General features: G+C 52.8%; 1 protein-coding gene across 3 annotated transcripts in view; it reads left to right on the forward strand.

The window, feature by feature from the left end:
* The window catches only part of LOC111152599 (proprotein convertase subtilisin/kexin type 6), a 181,789-nt gene that overhangs the window by 160,125 nt on the left and 4,314 nt on the right, over positions 1 to 17,350 (forward strand). For all 3 annotated transcript variants that reach the window (XM_022511117.1, XM_022511116.1, XM_022511118.1), the window contains 5 exons: positions 2,084 to 2,186; positions 3,129 to 3,325; positions 4,836 to 4,923; positions 8,674 to 8,777; positions 13,558 to 13,687. In XM_022511117.1, the coding sequence (XP_022366825.1) occupies positions 2,084 to 2,186; positions 3,129 to 3,325; positions 4,836 to 4,923; positions 8,674 to 8,777; positions 13,558 to 13,687 (622 nt within the window). The remainder of the gene's footprint in view (positions 1 to 2,083; positions 2,187 to 3,128; positions 3,326 to 4,835; positions 4,924 to 8,673; positions 8,778 to 13,557; positions 13,688 to 17,350) is intronic.

Here is a 17,350-nt window from a genome sequence, read left to right on the forward strand (position 1 = left end):
TTCTTTCTAAATTTATTTGACAGAGAGAGATCACAAGTAGGCAGAGAGGCAGGCAGAGAGAAGGGGAAGCAGGCTCCCCGCTGAGCAGAGAGTCCAATGCGGGACTCAATCCCAGGACCCTGAGACCACGACCTGAGCTGAAGGCAGAGGCCCAACCCACGAGCCACCCAGGCGCCCCTCCACCTATTCTTCTGTTATCCATTCTCTTACCCTTTAGCCACTCAGCTGATACCGATTGGGTACCTGCCCTATGCCACACACCTTTCTAGGTGCTGGGAATATAGCAACAAACAACCCTAATCCAGTCCCACCTCCCGGGGCTCCTGTCTCCCATGCCAGGATAGAGTGAGAAAATCGTTCTTTCTCCTCCCTGTCCCCCGCCAATGTCCTTAAGACTGAAGACATTGTTTACTTTATCAAGCAAGACAGACCTGCTGGTTCCCTTGGATTTCTGGGGGGAGAAATCACTGTGGTCCTAAAGGTAGTATCCTCGGGACCACTGCAGGAGGGACTAGGTGGGAAGGGCAGAGCCCAGGAATCCAGTTCCTCTGTGTACTCAGCGCTGTGGGTCATAGAAAACAAGGCAGCAGGAAGCAAGGCTTTCTGAGGCTCTCCCCCGTGAATGACCTGGAAGAAGGTGGGCAGGAATCAAATCAAAGGAGAATTGACTGCACAAGAAACCCAGCAGTCTGGAGCTGGCGAAGGAGGGGCGTGGGTGAGGGTAGGCTCCATGATAAGCTTTGGGCACAGCAGGCCGAGTGGGGGCACCGACCGCAGAGCCCTCCCCAGCCCAGCCCAGCACGAACGCAGCCTTGAAAGGGGTTCACAGTGGGACCCACAATGAAAACTTTGGAAATATCAACAACAGTAAACCTTCGGGGAGGGAAGCAAAATAAACTGGGTCTAACACTAGGAAGGTCTGCAGGCCCTTTAAGGATGAATGAAGAGGGCTTTGTGCACCTCAGCAAAGACTCATTGTGGGCAGCAGAGAATGGGGACTTTTGTCTCTGCCTGCATCCCCATGAAAACACTGGTGGCCAGCAAATCACCTCTTCTTTGCTTCTGAACTCGCTCCCCACCCCTTCCAACAACTCGAACCTTACAGAAGGCTTTTTTTCTTCTAAAGACTCAAAAGCCTTCATAATATCCTGCTGGGTCCCTCCCCACATGAGGAGGGTTTCTGGAGCCATTGCCCAGAGCCGGCGGACCGGGGTCAGGGGTAAGGTAGGTGGAGGGTCCCACCACAGTGCTGTTCTTTGCATGCTGTGGTCACGTTCTTCAGGCCGGGTGAACAGGAGACCTGTGGACCTGCCCCACCCGGGTCTGAGGGCACTCAGCATTTCCTCCCTCCAGGCTTGCTGGAGGGCCACAGAGCTCCCCGCATGGCTCTCCATCGCAGGCCCCAGGGTCAGAATGCGGGGATTGCAGGGGACATGGGGGAAGACAGGGTGGCCCACCACAGAGGGCAAGAGGGAGGGAAGCCGCAAAGGTTTGCAGAAAAGGGCCCATCCCTTCCCCACTGAGGGTCAGCCGCACCCCGTGGCGCTGAGCTCACAGATCCATCCTGTTCCCACCAACGCACGCAGGGAATCCTCTCCTCCACCCTTCTTGCTTAATTCCCTTCCCATCATCACTGCCTGGTGGCAGCTTCCTTCATGCCCTTGGCGCCCCATCCTGCGTTGCTTTGTCCCCCACCATGGGAATCAGGAGAGATGGCCGGCCCCAGGATCATGACTGCCGTTGCAGGGGAGTGCCCTAAAGAACAGTGTCCTCAGCCTCTCTCTTGCCATCGCACCCTGCTCGGCTCGTGCATCTGGGTCCCCAGATGGGTCTCCCTCTTCCTTGGGCTGCCCTTGGAGTCATCAGACCCTCAGACGCTGGAGCCCAGGGCCAGGCTCAGCTCTCAGTTGTAGCCCCATTGCCTTGGGATGGACAGTCTTTCCAGCCCCGGCAGCCCCACCACTCTCTCAGGAAGCTTCTCCCGCCCCTCCTAGGCTGTGATGCCCTGACACAGGCTCTTAGGGGACTGCATTGTGTTGACAAGGGATCTCTCTGGGTGAAAGACAATGCTTGTTTCTTTAAGGTCTGTGCCATCCGGAGTGTGGGGACAAGGGCTGTGACGGCCCCAAAGCAGACCAGTGCTTGAACTGTGTCCACTTCAGCTTGGGGAGCGCGAAGACCAGCAGGTAAAGGGCTGGGGCTTCTGACTGCATGTCCTGGAGCCCCTCAGAAAGCCACCAAGGTGACCTGTTTCCGGCTGTGCTCTTAGTCCCCCCATAGCCTCGTACCCTCCTTATGATGTCATGTCATACCATCTCCCCGCAAAAAGGAAATCCCATGGAGATTGACTACTTTGGAATTGTATAAGTTTTAGTAACTTCTAGTCCTCATCACACAAGTAATTCATGCCCACGCAGAGAAATCATAGGGTATGTGGCCTTAAGGTATCTGTGCTCATAAACCATCTTCTAGCCATTTTGTTAAACAGAAATGGGAGACTGAGTGGACCAAGGCTGACCGCTTGGGAACTAGAGACAAATGTCATTTTAGAAGCCAGTACTGTTCAAAAAGCACCACAGGCCAGGTCTGGGGAGCTCCCACCCCCCGAGGGTCCAGTCAGCAGCCATGCAGGGCTATGGGCGTGACTTGCATGGGCTCCTCGAGCTCCCAGATGCAGACACACTCACCCTGCACCAGGCAAAGGCAGTGAGCCTGCTTGCTGTCTTTGCTCACTGCCCGTGAGGCTAGCTCCCCAAGGGAGGGTGGTGAGGTTGCGCCAGAGCTAAAAATTGCAAAAGTCAAATGCCATCGCCCAGGTGCCATTGAACGCCTCTTCTGGGGAGACTGAAAGGCAAGCCTTCCTAGGTTCTGATCCAAGTCCAGGACCCTCTCCTGCGTACTTAGGGACCTCTCTGCTGGGCTCGCCAAGTCCATGGGCATTCAGGGTTTAACCTTCACCCCGAGGCCTTTGTTTCCCTCTTAGTTTTGCTGACTTGTGGGGTGGAGGGACAGCTAGAATTTCCTCTCCAGCTAGGCGCTCTGCCTTAGCAGGACCCAGCAGGCCGCAGACTTGCAGGGTGGTGGTGGGGTCGGGTGGGTAATGTCCTCTGTGGCTCCTGTTCCCACAGGAAGTGCGTGAGCGTGTGCCCTCTGGGCTACTTTGGGGACGCAACAGCAAGACGCTGTCGCCGGTGCTACAAGGGGTGTGAGACCTGCTCGGGCAGGAGCCCAACCCAGTGCCTGTCCTGCCGCCGCGGGTTCTATCACCATCAGGAGATGAACACCTGTGTGACATTCTGTCCTGCTGGATTTTATGCTGATGAAAGTAAGTGCATATCTGTGTGCACAGGAATGATGAGTCAGTCCTTCCCCACTGACCCCCCACCCTGGGCTGGGGTCCCCTCTCCTGGGAGAATTTCCCCAGGGAATCTGGCACCAGCTTATGGACCTGGTAGTTGACATTGGGAAAAAGCCCTTGCTAGGAAGAGCTGCTGAGTTGAAATCAGGATTCGAGTACGGGCGGAAGGTTTTCAGTCCTTCCAAAACAAAGAGGAGCCTCCTGGCCAGCGTTAATTGGGCTCAGAAGAGGTGGGTTAGTCTTTGTGGCCCATCTTACAGGCAGTGGCCACACCCCTAAGAGGGAGGTGATGCTTTCCTGGTCTTGCAGATGGGGGAACAAAGCTGAGAGGTGGCACCAGGCCCACAACTAGTAATGGCACAGGTGGGACTTGAACTCAGAGCCACAAAACCAGGTGTCCTGCCATTCCACCAGGCCCAGGAAGGTGGGTGGATGGGCGGGGCCCTGAGGCCCAGGTTCCCATGTTCCCATGCCAGGGTTTCACCAATGCACGTCACCCCAGAAGAGGCAAAAGACAGGGTCTGGGTTAAGCAGACGGAGGATAGTTCTCAAGTTCAAAGAAGCTACTGTTTTGATGTTGTCGATTTGTGTAGGTCAAAACCTTCCCACAGAGGCCCTTGCTATGTGGGAGGGATCATTGATCGGGTTTGTGATGGCATGACGGTTCTTCCTCTAGGGAAGGAGCCAGGAAGTCTTTATAGACCTAAAGCCATCCAAGAACCAGAATCCCTTTAGAGGGAAAAGCCATTCTCTTGCAAGATGCATTTCACAGCCTTTGCAAACACCTGCCCTGGGCTGCCAGCCAGACCCGTTTTCCAGGTATAGGTTCCTCCATCCCCACCCTGCTCCCAAGGCAAGAATGAGCCACCCTCGTTGACCCAGCGTCCTCCCTGAACACCTGCTGCATGTGTGTAATGCCCCCTGTGAGGCCCCAGGAAGAGGCACAGACGTGTAGCAAGCAGCCCTGAGCTTCCAGGCCCAGACGCCAGGTGGCGATGATGAGGCGCCGGAAGACAAGACCCGATCAGAACAGGCAAACGCTCCTGGGGTTTGCCGTGACCCAGCATTTCCCCAGGAGGTGTGCTGGGTGTCCTAGATGTATGTCTGAGTCTTTGTAACTACCAAGTTTTTGATAAGGTCCCCTATGAAGGCACCAGAGGGCAGCTCTGAGGCCTCTTTAGGCTCCAACTCTGTCATTTTTGCACACCCCCCCCCCCCCGCCTCCTCTGAAGCCTCGAGGTTGTGCAAGAGCTTTAATTTACTCCAGAAGGGAGAGGAGAGAGACCTGTGATCCCACACGGGGGCCTGCGGTGTGGACATGGCCTCTGGCTGTTTGATCACTCCATCACCGCTCCTGGGGGCTGACACCGGGGACACGCTGTTCTACCAAGCCCGCTTTGAAATGCCAGAGTCTTCTTTACCCAGGATTGATTCACGTCTCTGCTTCTTCTCTTCTCCTCATCTTCTTTTTCTCCAGGTCAGAAGCATTGCCTTAAATGCCACCCAAGCTGTAAAAAGTGCATCGATGAACCAGAAAAATGTACTGTGTGTAAAGAAGGATTCAGGTAAGCCCGTCCCTTCAGACCTGAGTGTCAGAAACAGAGTGTCTATGCTTTTTTGTTGTTTGTTTCTGTCACTGGCTGACCAAGTTTAAGCAACTTTTTCCTAGAAGATAAAAGCAGAGGCCCAAAGCCCTTCAAGGTAAAGATTCTGAGTCTGTAGGAACCAGAGTTCCACTTGGAGACCGATGTTTAAAAACAGAAAGTTAGGGGGCGCCGGGGTGGCTCTGTGGGTTAAGCATCTGCCTTCTGGTTCAGGTCATGATCCCGATCCCGGGGTCCTGGGAGGGAGCCCCGCATGGGACTCCCTGCTCAGCTGGAAGCCTGCTTCTCCCTCTGCCTCTGACCCTCTGGCTGCTTGTGCTCACTCTCTCTCTCTCTCCAAATAAATAAATAGAATTATTTAAAAAATACATAAAATAAAATAATAAAGTAAAAAGTTAGGGGAAAGGTAAAATCTCTACCTTTTATGCAGTACTTGGGGAACTGGTGAGGGCAACCCTACCATATAAAGTGGACTGGCTGCTGGAAAGGTAAGGAGCTCCCATCTTTAGGCACCAGTAAGGGTATCCACTCCCATGCCTCTCCCAGTCTGGTCAAGGGCTTGGGGGGCATTGCGAAGCCCACCCTCCCTCCTCTCCATTCTCTGCCTTTTCTCTCTCTCTTTCTTTTTTTTTCCCAGCTCTGGTATCTCCTTCCTGCTCTGGGAGCTTGCCTCCGGAGGATGCTTTTTTAGATTCCTGGTTTTCCCTCTCCCACCAAGCTCAGCACACATCTGCTGTAAAAACATTTTGCTGAGTTAATGATTTTTTTCTTTCTTTTTTTTTAAAGATTTTATTTATTTGTCAGAGAGAGAGGGAGAGAGAACGAGCACAGGCAGACAGAATGGCAGGCAGAGGCAGAGGGAGAAGCAGGCTCCCCGCCAAGCAAGGAGCCCGATGTGGGACTCGATCCCAGGACGCTGGGATCATGACCTGAGCCGAAGGCAGCTGCTTAACCAACTGAGCCACCCAGGCGTCCCTGAGTTAATGATTTTTATTGGAATCTATTGAAAGGTTTGTTTAGCCCATTGAATGCAACCAAATAGACATTACCTGTTCCTCCAAGTTACTGTCTAGCTTAGGAAACATTCCGTTGGAAACTGTGCTGTAAACACTCCCATAGTCCAGGGACTAGAAGAACCAGGGTCTGCATGTTATGGAAGAAAGGGAAGGATCGCGGGGGTATCAGTGCTTCCCCCGCTGCAGTATGGCCAAGGAATCACGGGGGTTCCCATTAAAATGCAGATTCTGGCCTAGCAGCTCCCAGCAGAGCCCTGGGCTAGGCATTTCTAACAGGCTCCCAGGTGAGGAGGGTGTTGCCAGGACTGGGATTCATCAGTAGAGCTGAATGTTTCTGGAGTAGGTACTGATAAGAAAAATTTTACAAGCCCTTGTTCCAGGTGCTGTCACCAATAATGCCTCATTTAAATCTTCATAGCAACCTAGGATGTGGGTATTATTTTTTTTAAGATTTTACTTATTTGTTTGAGAGAGAAAGAGAGAGAGGATAAGCAGGGGGAGGAGCAGAGGGAGAAGCAGGCTCCCTGCTGAGCAGGGAGCATGATGTGGGCCTTGCAATCCCAAGACCCTGAGATCAGGACCTGAGCCAAAGGCAGATGCTTAACTGATTGAGCCACACACACACCCCTAGGATATTGATAATACTGCTCCCGTTTTACTCACTGGGGAAACTGTTCGCCTAGGAAGTGCTGCCTTCATGAGGTTTCCCTTAGCCTGCCCTTACTCTTCCAGATCAGGGAGAGGAAGATCAGGAGAGAAGAGGGTCCACGGCCTAAGCTCCCAGGAGTCTGGGGAGAGGAAAGGGAAACAGGACCCCCAGAGTCACACATCACACCTGTGGTCCTATAAACGTGTTAGGCGGACGAGGCAGGATTAACAGTGGAAGGATGAAGTGGTCAAGGAAGGAGGTCCCCAAAGGGAGAGGTGGCATTGAGCTGGTGGCCACAGCTGGGGGGCCTGGAACAGGGAGCTATTCTAATCATCTCCCACCTGGGCTGGGCTGACACCCAGGCAGGTGTCAGCGGTTGGGGGCTGCGGGGGAGGCTCTGTGGGTCCAATTCATCAGAACTTGCTTCCTGCCTTGGGAGCACTGGAGGAGTCCCAGGGAGCTGGCTTCTGGGTCCTGTGGGAAAGAGGAGGTCAGCTGCTCAGGTAAGGAACAGGGTCACGGACAGAAAGTCCCTGCCAAGGAGGAACCACACGGACGGAAGCAGCGGTTCCTGCCATGACAAGCATTCAGAGGGACACGCAAACTCGGGAAACATCATCAGCCATAATCCACAGAAGCTTCCTTTTATTGCCCAATATCCTTTTAAGCTGTGGCTTCAAATCATCGCTGTCACGTTAAAGCGGTGAGAGCCACTGAGCTGCTGATTCGCGGCCATCCATCTCTTTAGGGGATAAATGCAGGAAGCGTTCGAGGGGAGTCTTCAGTTACTAAGCACTTGATTTAACTGCCAGTCTCGGGCGCCCTGGAGTCCCGGAGTGGGCACCCGCCGTGGATGCGGGGAGGCTTCCGGACCCCTTGGCTTCTCCCCACGAAACATAGGATTCTCTGAATCTCGCCAATACGCCAGAGCCCTTGTCCCCTGTGCCTGGTGGCACACAGCTTACAATGTGCACATCCAACACAGTGTAATCTTGCGAAGTGAGGAAATCCCCATAGCAGACACACTACTGTGTGCCAGACAGCCGTGGCAGGTCTCGCGAGCCTTGGCTCATTTAATTTAAGCCAAGCCTGTCCCAGTGCATAGGAGAAGAGACAGGTGAGGGGACAGCCGATGCTGGCTTACCCCGGGTCATGGTGGCAGAGCTAGGAAGTGACCAGGGCAGGGTCCCAGAGTGGGCAGTCCAGCTCGAGAGACAGTTCTAGAATCCACACACTTGGCTGCATGACGAGGTCAGACAGGGAGGCAGGAACCGTATCAGGTGGGGCCTGTCCAGTCCCAGGAGTGGATTTTATGTGCAGATCCTCACGAGGCACCGAAGGTTTCAAGCAAGGCAGAGGCAGGAGTGGGTCGGGCTCTCAAAACCCGTCTGGCCACCGCCACCCCAAGGCACACATCATCAGCACTCACACTTTGCCATGGCGGGCTGGGACCGGCCAGACTGAGCCAGCCAGCCACCGGGGGGGACCCACACAAGCTCACTTTCTCCTCTCCAGGTTTGGCTTCCAGTTTGGTTCATGAGCCATCACAGACCAAGAGAGAGCCCAGGGATTCAGCCCCAGGGATTTGGGGAAGGAGCCTGGGGCTTCCGGCAGGGGAGGGGTGGGGCTCTGGGGCATCCCTTCCTGGGGGACCTCCCTCCGGCTTCAGACCACCCTTTCCCTGTTTTCATTAGCTTGGAACCTCAAGTGGCACAAAGAGCCATGCTTTAGCAACTTTCCTTTCCTCTCATGAAAGGCGATTGAGAGATTGTAATTTCATTAGAATTTTGGAAGCGGGGGGCGCCTGGGTGGCTCAGATGGTTAAGCGGCTGCCTTTGGCCCAGGTGATGCTCTCAGGGTCCTGGAATCCAGCCCCGCATCACATCGGGCTCTCTGCTCAGCAGGAAGCCTGCTTCTCCTTTTCTCTCTGCCTGCCTCTGCCTACCTGGGATCTCTCTATCTGTCAAATAAAGAAATAAAATCTTAAAAAAAAAAAAATTTCGGGAGGGATATGAAAACACACTTTTTTTTTTCTTCTTTCAACAGCTTTGCACGGGGCAGCTGCATTCCAGACTGTGAACGGGGCACCTACTTTGATTCTGAGCTAATCAGATGTGGGGAATGCCATCACACCTGCCAGACCTGTGTGGGTGAGTTCACCGCCTGCAGGGGCCTCGATTTCGCTATGCCAGACGGTTGGAGCCTGGGTCACTGACTCTGGGTGAACTGTCTCGAAGCTAGGAAAACCCTAAGACTCCTGGGCTTCGCTGGCTATTGCAACATTCAATCACAGGGACCCTTGCAGAGGATGGGGTTGGGAGAAGAGGGGGAAATTAGTGTTTAATGGGTACAGAGTTTCAGCTGGAGGAGTTGAAAGAGTTCTGGAGATGGATGGTGGGGACGGTATTTCATGCCACTGAACCATACCCTTAGAAATGGTTACTATGGGAAATTTGATGTTCTGTTCCTTTCCTTCGCTATTTTAAAAATTCAAAATAAAGAAAACCCGTAAGACCTCACTTTGAGTGAGCTAGCCAGGGTCTCCCGGCATGAGAAGCCCAGCCAGGCTGTGGATGCTCTGGGGGCTGGGGAGGGATGCTAAGCCCTCAGGAACTGCTCTTTGCCTGGGGCCCGGCCCTACCCTTGGAAAGGCAAGACTATAAAGCTTCAGAGAAGAGGGGCAGAAAGCGAAGGAGGCTTTCTCAAAACACAGCCTGCCTTCCTGGTACCTAGCTTCTCTTATTTTGAACGTTTTATTCAAAGAGGAAAAGGCTTCTATAAACAACTTTATGTGTATTATAATTCCCCACAAAGATGATAGCACAGATGTCTCCCCGGCACTGTTTTTATGCAGAAGAGCCGAGAATGGGTTCGTTTTATGGGGTTTTCTGTTGTAGAGTTATTTGCACTAGATGTTGAAGTGCATTATGAGTTTGTGGGCTCGGATACACTTCAGGTTAAGTCTTCTCCTCCCGACCCGGCCCTTAGCAGGAGCGGCACAGCCCCCACCTCCCACCCGTGCCGCACGCCCCAGCAGCCACGTGAGCCCCATGTGGGCATCAGCTGTGCTCTCCAGGTGTGGATGTGCCACAAGAAGCTGGGCTATGATCAAGGCCAGCACCCCGAAGCCTACAGGGGATGTATCCTCCGGGGACAACCCCACCGCAGCGGGAGCTCGGCATGGGGAAGTATCCTCCACCCCCCACCCGACCCCCGCAGTTCAGCTTTTTTTCCTACCCATTTGCTCTCTTATTTTTTTGCTCTCATGTTTATTCTTTGTTTTCTTTGTCTCCTCATTTAGCCCAGGTTGATTAAGGAGCATTGCCGATGTCACTTATTGAAATTTCATAGTCACCCGTAATCCATAAAATTCAGAAACGTGCCTTTACACCGCTTTTGATTTCAATAATTCGATTTACTTTTCTTTCTCCGCGTCCCCAGACTGCCTGTTGGCAAACAGCTTTGTAGAGATGCTCATAGTTTCTCTCATCTCAACAGGGTGACTTCTCTGTCCCTTCAGGCATTGAATTCAATGGCGTGCAGGGCTAAGGCTGTCTGGTGGTGGGAAGGGGGGTGTCTCTCTGCCTGCATGTGCCTGCCTGCCTGGCTTCTTTCTAAGCTCCTAAGATTCCGGCATCCAATCCCTGGCAGCTGCTTGGGAGAGGACCTGCTTCTCTACTCTGAGTGGTCTAGAGATTTCTTTGCTCCCTGTCAAATGTGAGTCTGTGTCTGGAAGTTGCTGTTCTCAGCTGTCATCTCCCCTCCCCCTGGAGGCCCCGGGCCCACCTAGCCTTCCCCTCCCTGCCCCAACTCAGTGATCGCTGCTGCCCTCCCTGATACAGAGGCCTAAGTCTTGGGGAGGGTTGTGGTCAGGGACAAGTGCAGGGTGGGACATGGTGTCATTTGTCTCCATCCAGGGCTGGCAGTGCCCCAGCGCATTTGGACAAGCCTCTTGCCCATTCCTGGTGCAAATACCCAGAGTCCTGGTACAGAGGATGTGACCCCTTAGGGTTGCCTGCCAGCTGTGGGTTGCTGTAGGGGACCCAGAGGACAGGGAGGTGCCTGGCTCAGCTTGTTCCCAGTTGGGACATGGCCCATTGGTCAGGACTGCGCAGCTGGCAAAGCATATGCATGACAAGTTGAGGGGTGGTGCCTCAGGTCCGTGTGAGGGTCAGCCCCCACTCATGGGCATCCCTTCCTCAAGCCCAAGGGAGAAGGGCATGAAACAGCAGATCCCAGCTCCATGACAGCTGGAGAGAGAGATTGCAGAAGCAAGGAAAGCATGTTATGTGTTATACCCTTAATGGCACATTTTGCCTGCGTTTGGAACAAGGACCCGATGTGTTCACTTTGTAGTAGACCCCACAAATGATATATTGGGTCCCGAGTAAGCAAACCGGATCTTAGGGTGAGGATCTGGGGGTGCTTTTCAAGTGTTTGAAGCCTGCAGAGACTTGTGACTGCATAGAATCCTTAAGAGACTTTGGGTTCTAAAGTTCATAGATTGTGGTAATTGTGAAAATGGTCAGTCCTGAAAATTGGTGTTTAATCAGCTTTTTTATTATTGCGGCAAACTACCCTTATCAAGTTTGCCATCTTAACCGTCTTTAAGTGTACGCTTCCGTGGTATTAAGTACATTCACATCGTTCCTCTCCACCATCCATTGCCAGAACTTCTTCCTCTTCCCCCTCTGAGTGTGCTTCATTCCCTTTAAAGTTTAGTAAATTGAACTTTTAACTAAATACAATTGACCCGTGGGGCACCTGGGTGGCTCAGTTGGTTGGGCAACTGCCTTCGGCTCAGGTCATGATCCCGGAGTCCCGGGATCGAGTCCCGTGTCGGGCTCCCAGCTCCATGGGGAGTCTGCTTCTCCCTCTGACCTTCTCCCCTCTCAGGCTCTCTCTCTCTCTCTCTCAAATAAATAAATAAAATCTTTAAAAATAAATAAATAAATACAATTGACCCTTGAACAATGTGGGTTTGACCTGCATGGGTCCACGTAGACACTGATTTTTTTTTTCAATACATACAGTAGAGTAAATATATTTTCTCTTCCTTATGATTTTCTTAATAACATTTTCTTTGTGTGGCTAAATTTATTCTAAGAATGCGGTATATAATATGTATAATGTACACAATATGTGGTAATTGTTTATGTTATCAGAAAGGCTTCTGGCCAACAGTAGGTACTTAGTAGTTAAGTTTTGGGGGAATCCAAAGTTATATGCAGATTTTTGACATCATGGGGGGTTGGTGCCCCAAATCCTGTTGGTCAAGGACAACTACACAAACACAAATGAGTGTTCTCTCCCACCATAGAAGCTCCTTAGGCATCAAGGACCCTAGTGACTAAGGCAGGAGAATGTGGGTAACAGTGTTCAGCAGGGGAGGCCCCAACAGGGACCGCACAGCTCCTGAGGCCCTGGGCTTCCAAGGGCCAAATGGCCAATGCCAGATGCTCCCTAAAGATAAGTGATGGGGGGGGGAGGCAGAGCACAGGAGCAGTCTTCCATCTAGAATGACATAATATAACTGGACAGAAACCCTACATGTCTGCAGGGCATTGTGGTGAAGGAAGGAGGACATCCCATGTGAACACTGTGGGTGGGTGGGTGGTGTTCATTATGGAAACCACCACCCCCCCAAAGGCTCCTGCTTCTGCATCCCACTCTCAATGCTGGATGAGCTCAGAATTCCCTTCCAGGTGGTTCTGAGCGATGAAACCAGCTGCCAGAGCACTGAAACTTGGGGCCAGTGGGACCACGCAGCAGACCCCTGTCTGTAAGGGGGTCTTCCCTTGACACAGCCAAGAGGCCCCTTCTAAGTCCAGGAGCCACCCCAGGAAAAGAGCCAGAGGTCACTGCCTTAGCTGCCAGGCCTCGACCAAAGACCACAGCAGAATTAGAGGAGGAAGGGATCACAAGGGACTGTGATCACCAGAAGCATCTAAGATGACTTCCTCCCCATGTTCAACTCCCTAAGCTATCAGCCAGGGACCACCTCACTGCCTCTGACACCCCATCAGGGGCTCCTCAGCAACATTTGGCACAGAGTAGACTCTGGAGCTTACTGGTTGTTAAATGAGTGACTGACAGACGGACAGGCGGATAGCAGTTTCTACATTCTGGACCAACGTCTGCCGCAGGCTGATGAGTCCACTTGGGTTGAGCTGCAGGTTCTCCCTCTGGACTCTTGGTCCGTCCTTCTGAGCTTTGGTCTCTTGGGGTTGCCACTCCCCACTCCGTAAGCCCTTAGTTGTTTGCTCTCTGTGGTCAGAAATGGCCTGGTTGTCCACACCGACTGCCCATCTACACCATCCCCCCAAAATCTCTTCCTTCACTTTTCCCACTTCCACACGGTCATTCATCCCAGAGAAATAGGCGAGCCGCCAATGTGAGCCACTGATACAATGTTACATTTCCTAGAGAAACAGGCAGAAATAAGGCTAATAGCGTATCTCATTTAACCCAGTGTCCCTAAGATATTATCATTTCAACAAATAATGAACATAAAAGATCAGCACTTTTTCATGCATTTGGAATCCAGTGTGTTACGGATTCCGCACTTGCAGTAGGTCTCTGTTTGGTACAGACACACTTTAAGCTATACAGGGCTGCCACCAGCAAAAAGAAGCAAGACCAAGGGCTCTTGGCAAGGAAACGTTTGGAGTCGGGGCCATCAGATATGGCCCAGATGGTGGGAATTATGCTGAGCCTAGCTCATGTCTCCACGTCCCTCCCTGTGAAATGGGGACGTGGGTGAGGATGGCCTGGGGCAGGCAGAAAGTGGGCAGCTAGGAACCCTAGCTGCAGTGCTGGACGTGCGGCATCTGGACCATTCCCCAGGTCCCCAGGGCACCGTGCCAGGCCCGGAACATGGTCGTGGGCAGGCCGTCCCTGACATCTGCTTCTGTCCTGTACCCCCACCAGGGCCCAGCAGAGAAGAATGTATTCACTGTGCAGCAAACTTCCACTTCCAAGACTGGAAATGTGTGCCAGCCTGTGGCGAAGGCTTCTATCCAGAGGAGATGCTGGGCTTGCCCCACAAGGTGTGCCGAAGGTATGCAGTCCTTTCAGATGGTCTTCCTGGCTTAGACCAGGATTGCTGGGGAATGAGTGGGGCTCCTGGGTGGCTCAGTTGGTTAAGCACCCCACTCTAGATTTTGGCTCAGGTCATGATCTCAAGTTTGTGAGATCAAGCCCCCTGTTGGGCTCCACGCTCAGCAAAGAGTCTGCTTGAGAGTCTCTCTCTCTCCCTCTCCCTTTGCCCCTCCCCCTGCCCTTTCTCTTCTCTCAAATAAATAAATAAATGTTGGGGCACCTGGGTGGCTCAGTCGGTTAGGCGTCTGCCTTTGGCTCAGGTCATGATCCCAGAGTCCTGGGATCGAGTTCCACATCAGGCTCCCTGCTCAGCAGGGAGCCTGCTTCTCTCTCTCCCTCTGCCTGCCTCTCCCCCTGCTTGTGTGCTCTCTCTTTCAGTCTCTGACAAAGAAATAAATAAATCTTTAAAAATAAATAAATAAATAAATAAATAAATATTTAAAAAATAAACATATAAAAAGATTGCCGGGGAATGGTTGTTCCCTGTGCCAGCAAAGGGAGCTTCCCTGGGGCTGGGGAAGGGTGCCACATCACATCACTGCAGAGGGAGCTGTAGGTACAGTGGGGGTACCGGAACCCATTTAGAGTGGAGGGACCCCTGTAGTTGGTGATTGCCAAGGTCACAAGTTTGTTGGTGGCTTTCATTCCTTTGTTCATTTAATGAGTTTTGAGTGCCTGGAGCTCTGTCGCTGGGTCGGGGCACGAGGCAGAGTAACAAGGTGCCTGTCTGCCGATACTCATGCCGCCCTGGCAGCCCCCACAGGAGCTCCTCCTGTGCTACAGCCCCGGATGCATTCATACTGGTGGTAATTAGGGAAACCATGTGTTGGGCTTCGTTTGGGGATTTTTTTTTTTTCATTTTACATTAGATAGAGAAAATTTAGGTCCAGACAATGTCCTCATTCTAAAGCCATTCCCTACGCAGTCAGTGAATGTAGATTGTAACTCGCTCTCCTTTTCATGTGTGTCTGTGTAGTGCACCATTCTTGTTTGATGACTTCTAGCCCTGTAGTGTTCCTTACCTTTCTCACTGGACATGAGCAGTGGAAGAAGAAGCCATTTCTTGGGTGCCCTCAGGTCTTGCTGAATAGTTATTGCCTTTTCCTCAGGACTTTATAACCTAGATCCCCAGACAGTCAGGGCAGCCTGTCTTGTTCAGGGTGAGAACAATAATGAGATGTTGCAAGGTGGCCTTGATGATAATGATGGTGGGGGTGGGGGAGGGGCCTTCCTTCTGAAATAAACTCAAAACTAGAGAGCCCTGGAGACACATAGTACAGCTGGGCTGAGGAGACCTTGCCCTGTCTTTCAGCTCACATCTGGGAACCCATAATGGAATTGGCTCTCCGAGCTGTGTTTGAGAACTGCTCTGTGTTCTAATGTATTTTCTTCAAACAAAAACAAGCGGGGCACCTGGGTAGCTCAGTCAGTTAAGCATCTGCCTTCGATCAGGTCAGGGTCCTGGGATCCTGGGATTGAGCCCTGAATCGTCTTCTCTGCTAGGCAGGAAGTCTGCTTCTCCCTCTCCCTCTGCATGCTGCTCCCCCTGCTTGTGCTTCCTCTCTCTGTGTCAAATAAGTAAAAAAAATCTTTTTAAAAAACCAAAAACAAAACAAAAGAAAGCAAACAAACAAAAGAACCTACAGTCACCCAATGAGAGACCACAAAATCCTTGTGCTTTTTGGACTCCCAGTAGAAGTTCCCGAGGGGTTATATATCTAGACAGGGGTCAGCCCCCTCGTTTGAGCTGGTTTGAAATAGGAATCTTGCCACCTTCACCCATCCTTGCTGAGTCCTGCGTAGCGTCTTCAGCATGGGTGTCTGAAGTAAACCTTTCATTTTAACCAGGGTGCTGGTTCAACGATAATTACACTAAGTATGGCAGCCCAGGGAGAATGTGGAATTAAACAGTGATAATCACTTCCATTTGTCAGATGCCCAGGATCCCACAGGATGCTGGGCATCCCCATGAGCGTGGCCACCCACACCCCATGGGGCACCCAGAAACTATAGGCGGGAATTAGGCAGCCCCCCCACCCTGACCCCCTCCTTGACATCAGAAGACAGCAGCGTCTGGGTGTTCACCTCCACAGGAGGGAAAGCTTTCAGCCCCAGAAGGGAGTCCAGTGTTGGGGCTCATACAGCAGATCTTGGAGATACACCCCCAGGGGAAGCCCCACACAAGGCACTGAGGGGGGTGAAATGCCAGCCTTTCAGGAATCTTCCGTCTTCAGAGTGCCGTGGCTCCAAACACCCCTTCTGCGTGGATTCCTCCTGAAGGAGGAGCAGTCTTGGGTCTGCTGGGTTGTGCAGGGCGTCTCCCCACTCAGGCTCCAGCAACTTTTAGGATTTGGCCTCCTGCAGGCCCCAGGGTGCTGTGTGGTGCCGGGCCTAGCCCCGGCTGGTGGGCTCTGGCTGCTCTGTGGGAAAGCCAGGCCAGGACTCAGGCCTGCCGGCTTGGCAGCCAAGAGGCCAAGAAGACCCACGAAGCGAGGCCCAAAGTGGAGAACAGTCCATGATGAAGATCTCAGAGGAGGGGCTGGACACCCCCAAGGCATAGTAAGAGGACCCAGAAGTGCAAGCAAGGACCTCTCTGAAGACAGCAATTCGCTGGGGTGCCTGCCTGAGGGGTAGCTGGCCTGTCATGCCCCCAGGCCTCCCCACTGTCCTCTGCTCCCTCCACCCCTCCTGGGTGACCAGCGGGGCAGAGACCAAGCCTGCCTTCTGCTTTGTTCTGTGCTCAGACCGAAGCGCGACAAGACTGGTGTCTGACGCTCACTGGGAACAGCCTAAAGGCGAAAGGAGAGAAGAGGACCTGGCACCTGCATTGTTGCAGGGAGGAAGGGAAGAGGGGCTACAGTGGGCAGGCCCACTTCCGGAGTCTCGCAGGACAAAGTTGCCATGGTGTTTATGGGGGAAGTAGGTACCATAGAAAGTGACAGAATCAGAGGTGTTTGGAAGCTCCCCTGCCTAAGAGGACTGCCTGTGGGGCAGAAAGGAGCTCAAGAGGGTCTTTCAGAGAAGCAGGGGACTCAAGGCCGTTGGTTTTGGTTTTTTAAGACTTTATTTATTTATTTTGACAGGGAGAGAAATCACAAGTAGGCAGAGAGGCAGGTGTGGCGGCGGGGAGCAGGCTCCCCGCTGAGCAGAGAGCCAGATGTGGGGCTCAATCCCAGGACCCTGAGATCATGACCTGAGCCAAAGGCAGAGGCTTAACCCACTGAGCCACCCAGGCGCCCCCAAGGCCGTTGGTTGAGGGGGGTTTTGAGGGGTCCCTGGAGGGACATCGTCCTTCCCTGGGAACAGCATGATGCTGGATTCTTCCCCTGAGCTGGGGCCTCTACAGCCAAGCCCAGGCTAGCCCACTCCTTGACCTGGGCCTTGTGAGACCCCAAGCAGGGAGCTGCTCAGAACCTGCCCAGGATTCTCTGCCTGCGGGACTGGGAGGTACTGAATGGTGTTGTGTTAAGCTGCCGGGTTTGTCCGAGTCTGTTACACAGCCCTAGAAGAGGGACACACCTGCATTCCCACTGGGGGCTGGCAGGGAGACCCCTGAGCTTGGTGGAAGAAGTCTTTCTTCTTACCTTCTTCTCCAGATACAGGCAGGTGGTTCTCTACCTTA

This window comes from Enhydra lutris, unplaced genomic scaffold, assembly GCF_002288905.1.
Source record: "Enhydra lutris kenyoni isolate GAN:26980312 unplaced genomic scaffold, ASM228890v2 scaffoldscaffold29, whole genome shotgun sequence".
NCBI lineage: Eukaryota > Metazoa > Chordata > Mammalia > Carnivora > Mustelidae > Enhydra > Enhydra lutris.